This window comes from Eufriesea mexicana, unplaced genomic scaffold (assembly GCF_001483705.2).
Source record: "Eufriesea mexicana isolate 0111107269 unplaced genomic scaffold, ASM148370v2 scaffold2387, whole genome shotgun sequence".
NCBI lineage: Eukaryota > Metazoa > Arthropoda > Insecta > Hymenoptera > Apidae > Eufriesea > Eufriesea mexicana.
Genome location: NW_016910450.1, coordinates 35,291 through 54,660, shown reverse-complemented (window position 1 = coordinate 54,660; position 19,370 = coordinate 35,291). Strand labels below are relative to the sequence as shown.

General features: G+C 30.4%; 1 protein-coding gene across 1 annotated transcript; it reads right to left on the bottom strand.

Moving 5' to 3' along the window:
* Positions 1-979: 979 nt before the first annotated feature.
* Positions 980-17,276, bottom strand: LOC108549957 (uncharacterized). The gene is given in 10 exon segments (XM_017903544.1): positions 980-1,160; positions 4,774-4,909; positions 6,511-6,711; positions 9,641-10,387; positions 10,390-10,699; positions 11,472-11,546; positions 15,408-15,546; positions 15,794-15,990; positions 16,847-17,045; positions 17,149-17,276. Coding segments are annotated over 10 exon segments (2,313 nt in total).
* Between the last annotated feature and the right edge of the window lie 2,094 nt (positions 17,277-19,370).

Genomic DNA, 19,370 nt, shown 5'->3' with positions numbered 1-19,370 from the left:
AACTAAATACATTTCAAATTCGCTAATTTGCAAAATCAAATAATTTGAATTCAAAATTAAAAGAACTTGAGCCCTAATTTGAAGAGTATACATGTGTTAGTGATTATAAAAGTGATCTAATTGTCAGTTACACATACTTTGCCTCGAACTATTAAAAATTTTACTAAAATCTGAAATATAAGATTCAAATATACTAAAATAAATCAATAAATAATTACAAAATTATCTGTACTGGAATTACAAATTCGACCTAACGATTCAATAGTTCGTTACTTTACCAGAGCCAATTCTGTCTTATTATACTAATATAATAATGTAGACGTATATAACGCAAAATAAGTGACACGACCACTTTCAAAAATCTGACTTACAATCAGACCATTTTCATAATTACCGCCACATGTATACCTACGTTTAAACCATAGAATATTCGAATACTAGATTACTTAAATAATGTAAAATTCAGCCTTTTTCAAGGTTAAAAATCATTAATTGAAAATTAGCTTTTATTTAAATAAAAGTCAATGATTAAGTCTCTTCGGAATTTCTCAAAAAATAAAATTAGGATTGAAATTTCTTACTGTTTTTTCCCCCAAAAATTTTGTAAATAAAATTGCCATTTCGGTTCTTTGCTTTACATTCCTTTTCCATGAAAAAGGTTAAATTTCAACTTCCTTTCAGATATTTTGTTCTCGTGACAAGTCGAACACGATGCCAGCATAAAAAGTTTGACCTTGAAGAAAAATTCTGCGCCAAAATTTCTCAATAAAAATTTCCACAGGTCCAAAAGTGTAAAATATGACTGTAACAATTTTTATGCATAATATTTTTACATCGCGAAGGAAAATTTTGATTCATAACCTCCTTTCGTTACATAACCACAAATAACTGAAAAATAATATCTCGCGTTAAAATCAACACCCCATATTACAAAATTAAACATACAATTCATAACCTTCAACTAGATTATCGATACTAATCAAAATATTGCTGATATTTCCTTTGAATAATTACATTTTCGGTTCTGAGGTCTTCGAAGCCTAATAGCCACCATTTTATTCGGGTAAAATACTTCTGTAGATCCATTGGGGAGAAAATTTACGAAGACATGTGGTCCATCGTTGTAATACAATCTTCCATTGAACTCGTGTTTTTTGAACCTGTCAAGAGAGCGAAGATGTAAGAGGATTAACGATTAATTATAATAAATTACGGAAGTTGGTTTGCAGCAACAAGTTCGCGCGTGGCGCCATCTTCAATGGCGTCTTGTTAGCTTTGCGCTTCAAACTCATAGTTAACTCGTTAGCAACTAATCTCGAAGTTCGTCTAGAGTCGATGTGAATGCAATGCGAATTAACGAATTTTTAGTTTGCTTTTACGTCGCTTTAACCTCGCGATTTCTTGACATTTGTTCGGGAAAGTTTCTGTGTTATTGAATAAAGCTAACCCGGGCAAGAAGTCCACCTATTTATATTTTTTACCACTAATAGCGAAATCTGACGTGGTATAAAAATTAACCAGATCTGTAAAAAATTACTGTGTACCTTTGCCAAATTTAACTACTTGGTATTAAATATTATTGCAGTAATTTTTTTAACAATATTTTTTCAATTTTTAATTGAAATAAATAAATTTATCGAATAGAATTTAGTGGAGAAAAAGCTTTATTAATTAAAATTAAAAAAATGTTTTTCAAAATTTTAAAAATATTTAAACAATTTGAGGTGAAAATTATTTTTTCATTTCAATCTTATGATTTGCAGAAACAATTAAAACTGGTATTTAAGTGCCATTTTCATGTAAATGAAATCATAATATTCTGCGAAAATGTTTTCTTATGATATTAGTATGGAAATGTTTCAATTAAATGAATTTCAAATAATTGAAAAGAAGATAGCTTTTTAAATTCTAAAAATAAGTACGTGCTAGAATAAATGGTTTAGTAGGATAATGCAGACACTCTGTAAAGCTGTAAATATAGTAGCAATTGAAGTTGGAAAATATTTTAATCTCATTAACAAACTTTGTTGGTGAGAAACTTTTTAATCATTATTACCCCTACTAGAATCCTCGTTATACATCCGGTAATCAAAGTGACTATAAAGTGATTAATTACAGTAACCTTTATCGATTTTCAGTCATTAAAATTACCTAATGTCCTCAAACAAAATTTTATAAACTAGTTTTGTAGGTAATTGTCAATTTCGTTTCATATTACTAATAATAATCAATTATTATTGACAATAGTCAAAATTAAAAGGTTTTCAATTTGAAATTAATTTTGTGCTATATTGCATACATAATATTTCATATAATTTTATACAGTAAACATATACGTTGATATTACCAACTGCTACAAAAAGTTAGGTTAGGAATATTTAATGTAAACAAAAAATCAAATACGAGTTTCATTGTTTAAAAAAAATGTCTAAAAATATCTTCATAGCATTTTTTTAAACATTAAAAAATTAATATTCATTTCTGTTAAACTTATTGTCAGTCCTTTTATTTTATACAATTGATTTTCAAATTAAGGGGGTATTGTAATCCGGCTTAAAAAAATCGATTATTCTTTTTTACATTTTTTCGAAGTATATGCTTTCGAAAATGTCTGTGCAAAAAGATTTATTCGAATTCGTAAAATTGACGAAGTTATAGCTGTTGCAGTGTACAGGCATTGTACAAAGGGTAACGAAAACTTCTAACGCGTTTTTCTCGAAACCATATTTTTCGAACTGGCTGACGGGATATTTCGCGTTCTAGTTGACTGATCGACTCGAAATTTGGAGGAGATCTTTACCGGATGTACGTTTATCTCGTGAAATACGAACTTCAAAATCCAATGTTTTTTTCTATTTTTGTTTACCACCCAAAGGACAACGAGTACGAGGAAAATCGATATTTAAATTTCAAAATGCTGCCATTTTTTTAATTTTCGAAATTTCGCTGTTTCGGTGGCACAAGCTATAGCCATATCTATACCAATTAAAATATTTTTTAGTTTTCTCGTTTCAGATAACCAGATGGTCTGGAATCATGTCAGACATTCGATCCTGTTTTTAAAAACATGATTTACCCTAAGGCTATATAATTTCCATAATTTTCTATAATTTCGTAAAAAAGCAAAAATTGGAAATATTCTTTAAGTATAAATAAATCTGAGTACGGAAAATGCATATCAAAATGTATCATGATTTCCTTCGAAAAAAATCCCCAAAGAAATCGGTTTTATTGGCCAAATAATAGAAATACCCACTTATACAAAAATAAAAATAAAAATTTTCACATTTTCTACATTCGTATCTTTTTTTTCCTCTTTTTGTAGCAAGCATATACTCATCGTATAGGTTATATAGAGAATTATTTCTACAATTCCTTTGTTTAACGATATGCATATGTACAGTACGTTGCTTCGGCTCGCGCGAAATATAACTCGGTAATGGTTCGAGCATTGAGAAATCGTCGTGCGTTCATATAACTACCAGTGTAACCCCGCGTTAGCGTCAAGCCGTCGATTCGTCGATGCATAAAATTTAACGAGCTATTTCACATGATCGAATTCCACGGACGACGAATTTGACTAATCAAATCCAACATTTCTGAATGTATCGGGAGTTCAAGAACGTATCCTTCGAATTTATCATTTTATTCCTCATATTGTCGCCAGTGTTACCAATATAGGTTATGTCGCTTTATTTATTTCCTTTTCGTGGAGATATGGGAATTTTTATTATTGCGAAAAAATTGTACAAAAACTATTTCTAAAAAGCTTTTAAGTTAACGGAAAAAATGAAAATTTTGAAATTAAATTTGAATTTTGTTAACGTAGATTGACGAATTAAGTGGTTCATTATATGAGTACCAAATTGAAAATTGATTTTGAACTCGGAAATTTAATTTGCTTATTCGTGCCAATTAATTGTTTTGTATCGGGTTTGTAGAATATTACAAATTTGAAATTTTTGTAAAATTTTGTCAACACCTTTGTTAGGTTATGTACATAAAAAAATCGTATTAAATGTATATTTAATGATATTATTACTACAGTTTATGTTTTCATCTTTTTTAATAAAAAGATCGCTGATAAGTACATATAAAAACATCTATCTAAATTGCAAAAAAAGAAAATATCAATTTGATTTTAACACTCATATAGCACTAATTTGAAATAAAGTATTTATCACTAATTACCTACTTATTAATTACAATTTGATGATACACAAACTATATCAAAACAGTTTCAGCTATCAAACTATGATCAAATTAATTTAATTAATAAATAAATTATTATTAATTACTAAATTTAAATATATACTAGCGTATAATATGACAGTATACAATATAGTATTACACAGTATAATAGTTTATACTATATCACCTATAAATGAACTATTAATTATTAAATTTAAGTATAATACTACTTAAGTAGAATACTTAGATATACTAAGTATAATACTAATACTTAAGTAGTATTAAATTTAAGTATAATACTTAGGTATAATACTATTATAGTAGTATTAATAATAATAGTAATAATAGTAGTATTAAAATTTAAGTATAATACTAATAATTAGTATATAATGAATATAAGCACCGTTCAATATTATAGGTTATATCATAGCATATGGTAAGTTATAAAAAGAATTATAGCAAAGTATTATGGTATGTAACTTATATAATAGTCTAAGTATATGTGTGATATATACTAATTGAATAATGAAAATTTTCTTTACAGTTGTACTACTATGTATTCAAATTAATTGGTTCACGTACCAGTTGAGATGTGGTTTCGCCGGTTTTGCTTGGTATTGAACAATTTTCCTCATGATTTTGGCAACAGGGATCACGGTCCAGCCTAGCTTCACGAAGTGCTGGTTTGATAATTGGTACTCGATCGAGCTTCGATCGTCTGTAACGTAGAAATTCCACGAGGATGCTGAACCTAACCTAACCCAAACCTAACTCTACGCAGTATACACACGTAACCACATTATTTGGATGCGATACGATAATGATGACCAAACGCTTCTAGGCTCTAAATGTTCTCGATTAATGACGATTTGGTATCGAACTTCAGTCGATATCCATTGAGACAGGAATCGCCATAATGATGACGAATTAGATGCCTTCGTTGTTTAAGCGAAATCTCGTAATATCAAAGTTCAAAGGAAGAAAATGAAATTTTATAAATTTATTTCCTTCATTTCTTTTACAGTGTGAAAAGAAAGATTTGAAAAAATTATTTTCAACCTTACTTAATCCTTCACCTCTTGCATAATTAATTTTGTACTTATTTATTTATTTATTTATTTGCCTGGTTATTTGTTTGTTTATTTATTTATTTATTTTCTTTTCAACTTTGTAGTGTATTTTAAAGGTGAAAAATTTTATATTTCGAATGAAACATGCAACAGAACATAGTCTCCTTTCTGTATTGCGAATATTTACAAGACTTGACAATTTTTAATTTGACCAATTTTTAATATTGATTGTAACTTGTTAATAAAGCTTTGGGCGTTTATAACATTTTGAATAGAAATTTATAAAAGCTATTCCTATTTAGAAAGAAAGAATTTAAGGAAATTCAAAAAAATTTATAAAAACATTCACAATTTGTGAAACTGAGCAAGTATAATAAAATAAATAAAATTATACAAGGTGTTTCATTACTGGTGGTCCACCGTAGAGGGTTAAGGTCCTCAAACTATCTTCAAAGACCCAAGTGTTATAGGTCAATGAATTCACTCTGAAATACACTATTCGCTTACGTGAAAAAAGTATACAGTTACATTAAAAAAAATCATGGTTATCTTGAAAGATCGGAAATGTGACTATCTGACAAAAATTTATGACCATTATAAGATGTCGTCCTTTAAACAGAGCAAGTTTTATTTAAAACATTTTTCGAATCGAACTATAGTTCAGGAAATAATTGAGTCCAAAACTTCGAATGAGACACCCTATATATATATATATAGGGTGTCTCATTCGAAGTTTTGGACTCATATATATATACTGTCCCAACAACGGTAGTACAACTGGGAAGGGAATGATTCTAAATGAAAAAATAAATCTAAAATAAAGAATAAAATTTTTTATTTCGAAGCTTCGTTCTTGAGAAAATCGACTTTGAAAATCCAAGCACGCTGGTATACTTATGATCCATCCAACAACCGAAGCTAAGTGCACGCGCACTCATTAAATATTCAAAGTCGATTTTCTCAAATTCGAAGCTTCGAAATAAAAAATTTTATTCTTTATTTTCGATTTATTTTTTCATGTAGAATCATTCCCTCCTCAGTTGTACCTCCGATGCTGGTATTAAGTCATAGTTAAGTGCACGCGCACTCGATGCATATTCAAAGTCGATTTTCTCGATAACGAAGCTTCGAATGAAAAAATTTTATTCTTTATTTTCGATTTGTTTTTTCATATAAAATCACCCTGTTCGCGATTGTACTGCCGTTGCTATGACACCCTGTATATAGCTATTGTTCAAATATTTATTACCGATGTGACTATCCTGAAGTTTCGAAGACGTTCTTCGTTTGCCATAACGAGATCCATTTATCTTGCTATAATAATCGTCGTCTGTTCTACTCGAACTGGGTCGTCCATATTCATTTTTGTCGGACGCACTCGTCACTTTCTTGCTTTGGTCCCTTGAATCAGGTGTTGATTTATCTTCAGTGCTGCTTGCACCGAGTTTACCTCCACATGCAAAGGAAAATTCCATTTCATCATTATGCATATTACCCTATACGATCTAAGTGAAACTTCTTGCTTTCAGCAAGCAGAAGTTCTTGTAAGTATTTGATATTGAACTTTTTCTCTGACTCTTGGTTTCTTTGGTAACTAGTACTTAACTGACACCGGGTATTTCGGTGTGTTTATAAAACGAGTGATATAAACGGATATCAAATGGGCATGCTACTACGCATGCGCAAAATGAAGTTACTGTCCACATAACGCGGTATATTGTAGTGCCCGCTTAACTGTCGCCGGATTATCTGCATCAATTCCTGCAACAACTGTTTCGGCCATTTTCTCTTCTCTTTCGCTCATAGTCTTTCTCTTTTTCGTCTCATCAATCGAAAGGAATGCGGAACAATTTTCAAAATATCTACCTGCCCGGATAATTGACGCGTCGCGGACCCAACTGCGCGACAGTGACAGGCACTACTATAGTTCGATCTGATTGAAATAATAATTACGTATACTAGTAAAATCTAAAGATCGTTTTCACGAAACGATAATAATCGACGATATATTTGATCGAGCAATATGACGAAGTCGGAAATTATTGTGTCAAGCAACAGTTCCGATTAATGACAGGGTTGATGTCACTGATAATTAGTTAACTGGTTAGATAACAGATTTATAAATGAATATAATATTTTTTACGACTGAATGCATATGATGAATATATAAGTATACATATATTATACATATACCTACAAATATATTTATTTATTTATATATGTATTTATATTATTATTATAATTGCTATAATAATATTATAATAATCTGTTGATATAATAATTATTATAATATTATATTATTATAATATAAATACTTATATTACATTTGTATTAAAATTTATACTATTTTCAATTAAGTGACATATTTTAAATAAATAATAAACATTAATAACTAGCAAAATGTGTTACTATAGGAAGTAAACAAATTTTTCTTTCTAACAATTGTGCCACAAAGATGTAACTAATTTTAAAGTGTATACTACACCAAAGAGGTTGAGGGAAACTGTAGACAATAGGTAATTTAGTATAAACGATACTAAATAAATAAAAATGTTTGTAAAAATAATAAAAAATGATTTTACAATAAAAGAATTTATTATGGAATCTATGTTGATTAGTTAATTATATTGATTAGTAAATAATAAATTTTTCATTGATTAATTCATTAATTTAATTTTAATTTTTATTTTTATTCAATTTTAATTTAGTTCGTTAATTAACACTTACTGTCAATTTGTTACCAGTAAATTCTGTTTTTTATTACGAATATTTGAAGAAACTTCAATTTTTCATAAATCACTGTCAGCGATACCCAACAATAAAAGAACCCATTCCAAATCGACATCGTACGGCACTGACTGACACTCGAGCTTTTTATCACCCTAAAATATCTGAAGTTACTGTTTGGGAAATCGGAACATTCGTACTTTCGCGCTCGACTGATTTTACGACTTTGCCATATCCCTCGAACCAACTATACTTATGTTCCTCATAGATCGTTCACAGAATGAGAAAAGTTGGTGTTAAGTACTAAAGCATGGAATAGCTTCATAATGAAATAATTAACTTTAAAAACAATTTGTAATTAACACTGAAAATTACCTAGAGCAATTCACCTAACTCCATAACCTCAAATTATTTGTTAACTCTTTGCTATATGAAAGCTGAAATGTTTTCTATGTATAGTTTGCGTCTCAACTTATATTTGTGACATTACTTACATATATTAAGAAAAAGTCACGAGATAAAGTATGCGAAATATATATGTATATATTAACGACCTTGAAATTTCGACTTAAATGACCTTGAAATAAAAATTATGATCTACTGTTATATTTACCCCATGAAACTGTGTAACTTTTCCCTTACACATTTTTTCGTATCATTAGAAATAACAGAAATATTACGTGTTCGAGATAATAAAAAACACCCTGTATGTACCATTCGTATAAAATTATGACACGATTATATACTTAACGTGATTAATATTAATATTAATATTATATAATCATATTTAAGATAACTATATATATAATATAATTATTTCATGTGATGAAACTATTCAACCCTTTACCCTCAAAGATATTTTTCCTGTTAAAGCAGCTGCTCTGAACTTATGATTAATTACACTACTACAGATAATATATTCTATCTATCAATTAGAGTGAGAAAAAATTAATAAAATTTACTTTATTTATCTATAACTCACCTATAACATTACTCATCTATCTACAATTAGATGAGCAAAAAGGAGCACTTGCATCTTTTAGCTAAAGAAATAAAAATGAATCGAACTTAACCTAACCTAACACTTGCACCTTTTAGCTAAAGAAATAAAAGAGAATCGCATCATTTTTGTTTGTTGCTGACAGAGGACACTAATTGTAATATTCGTGACAATCACAGACATGTCATAGTACTTAAATACCTCGTTAACAAAGAAATAAAAGTGCATATTGCCACCTTCTTGCCTAGTATTACAATCTCCTGCTTAAAAATGTACACTCTGCTCCCTTAGAAAACTTTAGTCTCTTCATGACACGGCTGATCTAACCTAATCTAACATAACCTAACATTTGTGCATTTCAGCTAAAGAAATAAAAGCGAATCGCGTCATTTCTGTTTGTTGCTGACAGAGGACATTAATTTTAATATTCGTGACAGACATGTCAATAGTACTTAATATACTATAACTAGTATAATCACAGACATGTCATAGTACTTAAATACCTCTTTAACAAAGAAATAAAAGTGTACATTACCACCTTCTTGCCTAGTATTACAATCCCCTGCTTAAAAATGTACACTCTGCTCCCTTTGAAACTTTAGTCTTCTCATGACACGGCTGACAGTTCTAAATTCTTTCCAGGTATACCTACCCTTGCCACGTTTCTTCGTTAAGTCAGAATCAGTTTCATCTCCTTCTCCACCCGAGCGACCTTTCCACTTTCCATCACGCTTACGAACTTTTTCTTCCTCGCTGGGGCTATAAGACACTCCCTTCCTTCCACTGTCAAGCGCATCCGCCTTCGTCCCCCGGCTCCTGCGAACCTCCCTGTGCTCACCTGTATCCACCATTCCCTCCGTTTCCGTGTCCTCATCTTTTCGTGGCTTCTTCCTGCGTCGCCTATCGCTCCTTCTCTCTTCGTACTCCGTACCGGTCATCCTCTCACCTCGTTTCTCCGTTTCACCGTCCTCCAACGTGTCCCTGTATAATCTTCTCTGTCTCCTACCCCTGGCCGTTGATCTCTCCGTCGTGCCAGACGGACTTCTCTCTCCATACTTGGATCGATCAACCCTATTTCTGTCGGATTCCGTTCCAGAGAGTGCCGTATGTTCCAATCGCTTCCGGCTCGAATACTTCACGTCCCTTTTAATTTTCCTCATTTTTCCGACAGCTGCTCGTTCCTCGTTCGTGTCACGTAAACCACGCGATCCACGGATCTTGTCGAGCTTACTTTTATACGGAACATCGTCACGTTCCTCCCGTCCATCTGGCGTGATAGGATACTCGCCGGGTCTGTCGATATTGCGGCCCCTCTTTATTTCTCCTCTCATCTTTCCCTGGAACGTACGACCCGCCGTCTTTGTTAAATCCCTGCTACCGACTCTGTCAAATTTATCCCGACCCGGCTGGAATCGTCGGATCTTTCTACCTCTGTTTTCTTCCAGGACACTCCAGCCTCAGCACGACGTGTCTCACTTATCTCGCGGACAGATCGATGTTTCATCGCTCGATCCTGGCCTCCTATATCCCTCGGGCTTTTACGTCCGTCGGCGAATCTTGCATCGGTGTCCTCATAATCCGCGACACCCATAGCCACCGGTATTTCCACCACACCACGTGTCCTCGAATCCTCCGCCGTGTCCACGAACCGTTCGGGTTTTGAGGAACCAGGCACCGCCTTCCAGGTGAGTACATCGTCTTTCATGCAATCCTGCAACGATGGATGATTTCAATTTACGATTTCGGTCGAGAATATTAATACCATTGAAGTCTGGACTAAAACAACGAATTCTTTTGGCTGAGAATTCGTGAATGTACTTCTTTATTGCAAATTTCTTAGCTCACCGCGATATTAATTGAAGACGTTAATGCAATTAAAATCCGGACCAAAGCAACGAATCCTTTTGGCTGAGAATTCATGAATGTACTTCTTTATTTACACAAATTTTTTGGCTCACTACGACATTAGTCGAAAATGTTATTAGAATTAAATAATCAAACTAAAATTAATAAAATTCTCTTGGCTGAGAGAATCTATAAATTTTCTTCCTTCATTTATGCCAATTTTTCGCTCATTACGACATTAGTAAAAAATGCCAATACAGTTAAATAATCGAACTAAAATCAATGAAACTCTCCTAATTTCAGCGAATCCATAAATTTTCTTCCTTTATTTATGCATATTTTTTAGCTCACTGCGATGTTAGTCAAAAATGTCAATAGAATTAAAATCTGGACCAAACCAACGAATTCTTTTGGTTGATTGTGAGAGAATTCGTGAATGTACTTCTTTATTTATGCAAATTTGTTAGCTCACCACGATATTAGTCGATAAATATCAATACAATTAAAGTCTGAATCTTTTTGGCTGAGAGGATTCGTGAATTTACTCCTTCATTTGTGTAAATTTTGTAGCTCACTGCGATATTAGTCGATGTTGGTGACGTTGGATAGGTTAGACGAGTTGCTTTTGTAGGACTTACCGCTATAGACTGGCGGAGGACCCATTCCTTGAGGATCGTGTGCAATTGTTCAGCCTCTGTGCAGCAAAATGCTCCCTGAAAAACGAAGTGAAACATTTTTCGAAGATCAACTGTGTTAAGAGGGCGGGGATAAATGGTTATGTTTCTAGCTTATTTTATTTATGGGGTTATAATCATTGGTATACAGGGATTTCGTATAAAGTTTAGTAAAATAATATGAAAAATAGAATTCGAATTTAATGATAGCATGACATCTACGTTAATTTGAAAATGTTATTTCTAAAAATTGTTAAAGCCACGACAAAATAATCCAAAAAAGTTGTTTAGATTATCCAAATATAGATAATCCAAAAATATTCTGAAGAACTTCTTAGAAAATACAGATTGTGAGATTAATTAGACATGTCAAAAGAGGAATTAATTTTTTCCTTTCTTTTTGTTTTTATATATTTTCAATATTTCGTATGCCCCGGATTTTTTCCGAATTTTGGGATCGAAAATTTGCAAAAATTTTAGAGGCGAGTAGTAGAAATGCAATTTTCTGTTAGTCCTATTTTCAATGCTAAATATAATAAAAATGTTTTTCTCTTTTTTTCCTTCAATTTGGGGTTGAAAATTTCCAAAAATGTTGGAAATAATGATATTGGTATTGAAATATTCTTTATGAGCTTGCGATAAAATTGAACTGAAATAGTATTCAAAGATCTATGTTCTAGGAATATATCTCTCAGGTCTGAAATCGATGATTCATAAAATAAGAAATTCATTGCTTGCAATGGGTCAAATCTCTTTTCAAATATTAAATGCATTCTTTCCAAAACAATGCCCATGATTATTCAAAAGTTTTGATTAATTTTGCGTTACATCAATACTATAAATAATAATATAAATTTGCATTCAGAGAGATAGCATTTATTTTAAAATTAATTTTCTTGAAAACAATTTTGCAGTTAAATTAAATTCTAAAATACAGCAAAATTTAAATAAATTTAGTAAAAGAGTATCATGTAAGTAGCTCCTATAATTGCAATGTAGTGTAATAAATATTTGTATGTAAAAAGATTAACAATTACAGTTGAAGATATGAATAAACTAATAAGAGAAAGAAACATATCAAAATATTTATACTTCAAAATAATTTATACATATAATTCATATATAAGTCTCCATAGCATTTATATAGTACAGAATTTTATAGATTACATTATTATATAGATGTACTATACAGCTTTATGTAGTGCAGGATATATAGTTAAGTTTACAGTTCAATTAGTGTACCCTCTTAATGGGAGTACGCAATTGAGGTTATGTACAACACAGTTCGTAAATGTGTCTTAAATATGTTTCTTTACCGGTGATATAAATTTTTACAAGCTAATTTTTCAATAAAACTGTCTCTTTTTTTTATCTGTAAAATATTTTTTGCTATCTGATAATCGAGATGTTTCTATAACATGTTCTGAATACGACTATACTAACCAGTGTCGCCACCTGAATGTTTCAATTTACGACTTCGGTATGTCGTTTCCACCAATGATATTACGAGTTTAGAAACATTCTATATTTTCCATTTTACAAATATTTTTGTTTACTATAATCTTAAAGAGCAATATATAAAAACAAAAAGATGCAATGAAATAGATTCATCGAGGAAATCAATTTTTAATAATAAAATACATTAATAAAAAAAAAAAACAAAATTTGGTAAATTTATCGTTATTGTTGACAATCTAAAGTACTCTTACTTGAGAAAATAAACAATTCAAGTAGTTTTATAGATCACGTTGCCATCAGCATAATGGATTGATATGTCGTAAAATGACTAAAGTGAACGTTTTCAATTTTTATTCAAAAATTCTAAATTACATAATAATGATACATGGTATTCATAAAATCAAATATATTTATCGCAAGTAGGACCAAAAACGTGTTTTTGTTCTCTCATCTAAGTGTGACGAGATTGAAGCAAAACATTATATGTTATTGCAGGTTATAGCACTTGACAGGGTGCCAAAACATAGAATCCTTCCTCTATTACGAACTTTTGAGGCTTGTACAAAGATACGTGTTATACAATGCTAGTAAAAATTTTTTATAATTAATAGTTTCGAAATTTCAAATCTACAATTGATTTCGTACTTATTAAATTCAGAAAATTATCTAAATATATGGTGAAAATATATAAAGCTGAAATGCAGAATACATAACCTAAAATAACACTATATATAGTAGATTATTATGCATGATGTAATTATTTAAGTTATTAAAGAATGACAAACGTGATTAATGTCGTGAAAAAATTATAATTTTAGAATAATAATTTCATTTTTAAAAATGAATGTAAGTGAGTGTGCAAAATTATTTATATAAATGAAATTAAATAAAATTAAGCAAGAATGAAGGATACATAGATTGAAATTAAATCTCTTTCTATCAACAATTTTCGAAACAAAAAAGTAATTTTATTCTAATATTTTATTAAAATTATAGTTCAATTCAGAGCATAAATTTTATAAAAGCATCTGTAAATTCTATTTACATTAATTTGTAAATCTCACATAAATTTTTTCAAATCATTCTAATGTTTTAAAAATACAGATCAATATCTCAAAAGATGAATATAGACAAGTTTCACTGAACATACTGTACAGGTTGAATAAGATTAAATGAGGCTACTAATTTTAGTTTTAATTAAGCTATTAAACTGAAGTTTAATTAAAATGAATTTCAAACAATTAAAACCTTCTGAGAAATGTACTATTTTTGTGTCTTATAGTGTATCAGCAAAAAGAATAATTTTTTCATCATCAATTGAAAAGCATAAATATATGCATAAAAAATTAAAAATTGCTTTTAAGACAAGGTAGTAGACAATGACCTCTATTTTGTAAATAACTCACTTATGTAAAAGCAAATTATAGTTTTAAAACAGGAAAATACCATTAGAAGGTCCAAGATGTTTTAAATTTAACAAGATTTACATAAGTTCATAGAAGTTTAGTAAAGCCTAAAGAACTTTTCCAAACTTCAAAGATTTCTTTGGTGCTCGCAAAGGTTTTCCTACTGAGTTTCAATTTCTTCTTAAATTATGTTTAAAAATGTTATGGCCAATAATGTATGACATTATCTACCTGAATTAAAAAACCTTTTTGTATTTCTTTATTATAAATTATCATTTTAGTAATTCTTGCATGTAATAATCTTAGTAATTCTGGTCAAAAAATGGAAAATTTATTTTTACTTATTGTTAGTGAAAAAGAAATGATAAAAGATGGCACAATGATTATCAATCTTCAACACTATTAATTTATACAATATTAATAAATTTAAATAGATGTACATTTATATATATTTTCATTTTTTATATTTAGATCAATGTTTTATTATCTTTAAATATTTCTTACAACTTACAAGTATCCATTAAGATAATACTCAGCTTTAAACATCTTTAAAATTTCTTCAAAATAGAAACCAAAAACACTATATCCAAAGGGGTTAAAACCAGAAATACTATATTTCAAATAATTCAAAAGTAACAATATTTTATCTCAAACAATATAAAACTAAGAACATTATATTCTATACAAATTGAAACTAAGAATATTATGTTTTAAACAATTTATAATTAAAAACATTATAAATGCTATAAACCAAAACAATTACAAATTCGGCCTCAAGTAATTAGAAATTAAAAATATTTTATCTAAAACAATATAAAAATAAAAACATTATATCCCAAATAATATAAAATTAAAACCATTATATTTCAAAATTATAGGTGAAACAAACCAATAACTATTACAAACAAATTCCAATTATTTATATTTAATGTAAGTTAAACAATATCGTATTTACTATTACTATAAAACATAATGATACCTAAATAATAAAATCTAACCTTGAAAAAATTATTTGAGCATGGAAATTATCACATACCCACTGTCGAGTCGCTTCGTTAATAACACGATCACAAAATCTGCAGATCCTGAGACAGGGTCGCGTCCCAGACCTCTTTTCGCTCCAATCACGAATAAAGTTGTTCACAAGATTTAGCGTCAGTTTGACCTGCGTATTGCTGGGCAGTTCTGCAACGAGGTCATAAAAATCTCGTAAAACTCGGGAACTCGCATAATTAATACCAACTTCATTAGTAAACCTCGTAATCCCGTTAACTGTTCGAAAAATCTTTTCAGGGCTGCAGTTACTTTTCTTCCGTTTTACGAGGATCGGAAATTTAATAGTGTATCGGCAGTCTCGTCGATTCGCGTTATTTTCCATCATATTCAATTTTTTCGCCAAATTTCATGATAGTTATGAGATACGTGAAAGTACCTTCCAAACCTGGACCACAGCAAATGAGCTTCTGCATTATTTCCTTTAGGAGAAGCGACAACATTCGAAGCTTCTCTGACATCGCGCGTGGACCTAACCTCTCCAGAGTATATAGAACATCCTTCACTTGACGTATAATGTTCTCGATGGCGCAGGATTTTTGTAAACACGTTAGAATTACGTCAACCTAGTTATGATAAGATAAAAAGTGAAAAGAAATGAGAAATTGTTTCAGAGAAATTTCTTTTTATGTTATTTCTTAATTTCTTAATCTTTTTTGTTTATTATTTTATTCAATTTCTTGTATTTGAAATAAACTTCTCTTTTATAGAATATCTTTTAATTTCTTAATTTTTTGTGCTTTAAATTTTATTTTATTCCTTTATTCATTTATTTATTATTTATTTATTAATGTGCAATTTACTTCTTTATTTATTTAGTGTTCCTTTAGTATAATTTGGAATTAGTAACATTTTAGGTTACTATGAAAAAAAAAATATTCAGATGGGAAAAAAACATACCAAAGAAAAATAATATATTTGTCTAAAATAGTGATAAACCACAAACTAGATTATTAACAAAAAATAATTGTTAACAGGTTGAAATACTTCAAATGTATTATAGAATCAAGGAAGTATTAAACCTAATACTTAATTTCTATAAAAAATTGCTCCTATAATTATTTTAATTAATTAAGTACGTCAAATTTGTACATAATTTAATTTATTGTTTATCATGCAAGATGATATATTAACCTATTAACCTATTATTCTGTTACAAGAAATATTTTATTATATTACAAATCAAAAAGTGCATTAACCTATCATAAGCAGTAAAAAACAATTTCTGGAAAATCATCTAATCATCAAATCAACATGAGTCACTATAATTAATATTAGTATCGATTATATAATATATTATATATTATATGATATATATGATGTATTATATAAGTAGCCTTTTTATGCACCCTGCGTATAAGAAATAAGAACCGATGGAACAACGTAAGTAAGACGGTATACAAGGAAACACTGAAAGCTTACTTTGCGAATAATATCTTCTGGAAAAGCCTCGACATCCTGACACTGAACGCAAGGGAACATGTCGCGAAAGAGTCCAGGTCGCACTTTCCTTAGCACGTTTCCGCAGATTATCGACGTCATTGCCGTGGACACGATATACAGGGCCCCGTGCAGTGGAACAGCATCGTAATTCACGCAGCTACATTTACACGCGTGGAACCTGAATTTTTCGGATACAGTTATTCCATATGTTACCTTCTGCTTACGCACGAGCTGCGCGATTTCGATGAAGTTATCGCTGATTAAGTGGACGCCGAACGAACTTGTAGAAGTTTATAAAATTTTTCAGTAAGTGATGGGCCCATACGAAGATCTCCACTGCGGGGGTTAACCAATCCGAGTTTTCCGTTAGTCGAGCTTTCCGATAGAGGCAGAACTTCTTGCAGGACATTGTCAGATCTTCGCCTGGAGTATCCCAAAATTTTTTAATTAACCTACAATTGTGATGTTATACAGGGTGTTTAAATTTGAACTGGAATTCTGAATCCGAGTTTATCTTATTTTATGAAAATAACGATTATGTACTTTGATTAAACTAAATGATTTTATATGCAGGACATAGAATTTGTTGATACAAATTCTATCATATTATGCAAAAAGATTATTTTATTACATAAGTACATATAATTATTATTATTTATACATGGTTTTATTTAAGAATGAGGATTTGATTTTGAAATTTCCACCACTGCTTTGAATATGAAAATATAACATATAGTATTTGATGTCCATTTTTACACTAATAAATTTTGTAAAAACATTTAAATCCTTCATGTGTATTCCACTACTTCCAGTTTAAAGAAACACCCTTTAATTAGGGTAATAAGTCTGTTTGTATTTAAAAGAATTAGCTACTTCTGCTAAAATGTGTATCTAATTATGAACTTTTATTGAACAAATAAATATATATTATGTATAAACAATGTCTGTTACATCATATAAGCATAGCAATGGAAGAAAAATGTCACTGTTAAAGGAATTGGTTAATATAAATTTCATAAAAGCATTTTTTAATGGAATTGAAATATTTTATTATGACCTTTTATTGAATAATTATACAATCATTATATATAAATCACATATACAATTATATCACTTGAGAATAGCAATAGAAGAAAAATCAGTGTCATTACTAAAAATCAGTGTTATTTCTGCTGAAATGTGTATCTAATTATAAACTCTTATTGAACAAACAAATATATATTATGTATAAACAATGTGTGTTGTTACATCACCTAAGGATAACAATGTAAGAAAAATGTCACTGTTAAAGGAATTAGTTGATATAAATTTCATAAAAGCAATTTTATATCCTCTTAAAAAAGAACCTAACCTAACCTAACAAATGAAATGTGATTTCTCGTGTTCCAATTTCGATAAAAAGACTGACGTACCTATTAACAGATCAGTCGGCGAATTGTTTATTTCGATAATTTCGATAATTACGGGCTGCAGAGCAAATTGCTTTCGAGTATCAATCCATCTGTTTCTGCTGGAACCGATATCAATCGCCGCGGTAAATCATCAGCCCTCTTGACGGTTTTCACTGCGCGGCTGACGTGTAACAACTGACATTCGTCATGTCGGGCAAATATAACGTAGTAGGTGGATACATCGATATTTTATACTGTTTCATATCGACGCGCGCGACACGTTGTCGTCGGAGACATTCCTTTTATTTGTTCACGTACAAAATAAAGAACACCTCTGCGTGCTGCTGATGATACAAAACCTTCATGTTCGTTCCGTATAAAACAGTAAATTCCTCGAGTACCGTTTTGTAGACCGAATAAACGGAAGTTGTTACACCAAAAAAGTGATGAGCTTGCAAATTCAATAGCATTGCTCGCTATACCGGTTTTATACCTTCTTCCTTTTATGTTTCCGTATATTCAATTGCCTGCAACGTGCTACAACGCATTTTGGTATTACGCCAACAGTGGTAGTATTATGTTTGTACAAGGATGAACTATAGTATTTTATTAATAGTGCGTAGTGGGCTGGTTAACTCGGAGTTATTAATATATTTTATTAGTCAAGGCACACAGATTGTAGCATCCTATGTGTCGAATTTCTTTGATTTCCAAGAATTCGAACAAATTTAGGGATGTGAATAGACCGTTGTTTGACTTTGCTATTGTATTTTTCGCGGATTCACATAACTGACGATTGGTTGTTCGTGTTTTCTGAAGAAACCACTGACTAGATACGAATCGTTGAATTAGAAAGGGATCCGGGTAGACGTTAAAACGCGGGTAAAATGAAACAAGCCGTATCGCAACAAAGGTTAACACTTTGACTGCCACGTTGGTCATATATGACCGGCCATGGTTTCTCCTGTGACGCCACGGTGGTCATTGGTGCCTGGAGCGCTTGAACTACTTGAACTACATTGAACTACATTGAATGAAAATTGACAGTTAATGCATTTCGAATATAACCGTTAATTAGAAGATACTTTGAAATAAAAAGTGCCCCATTGAAG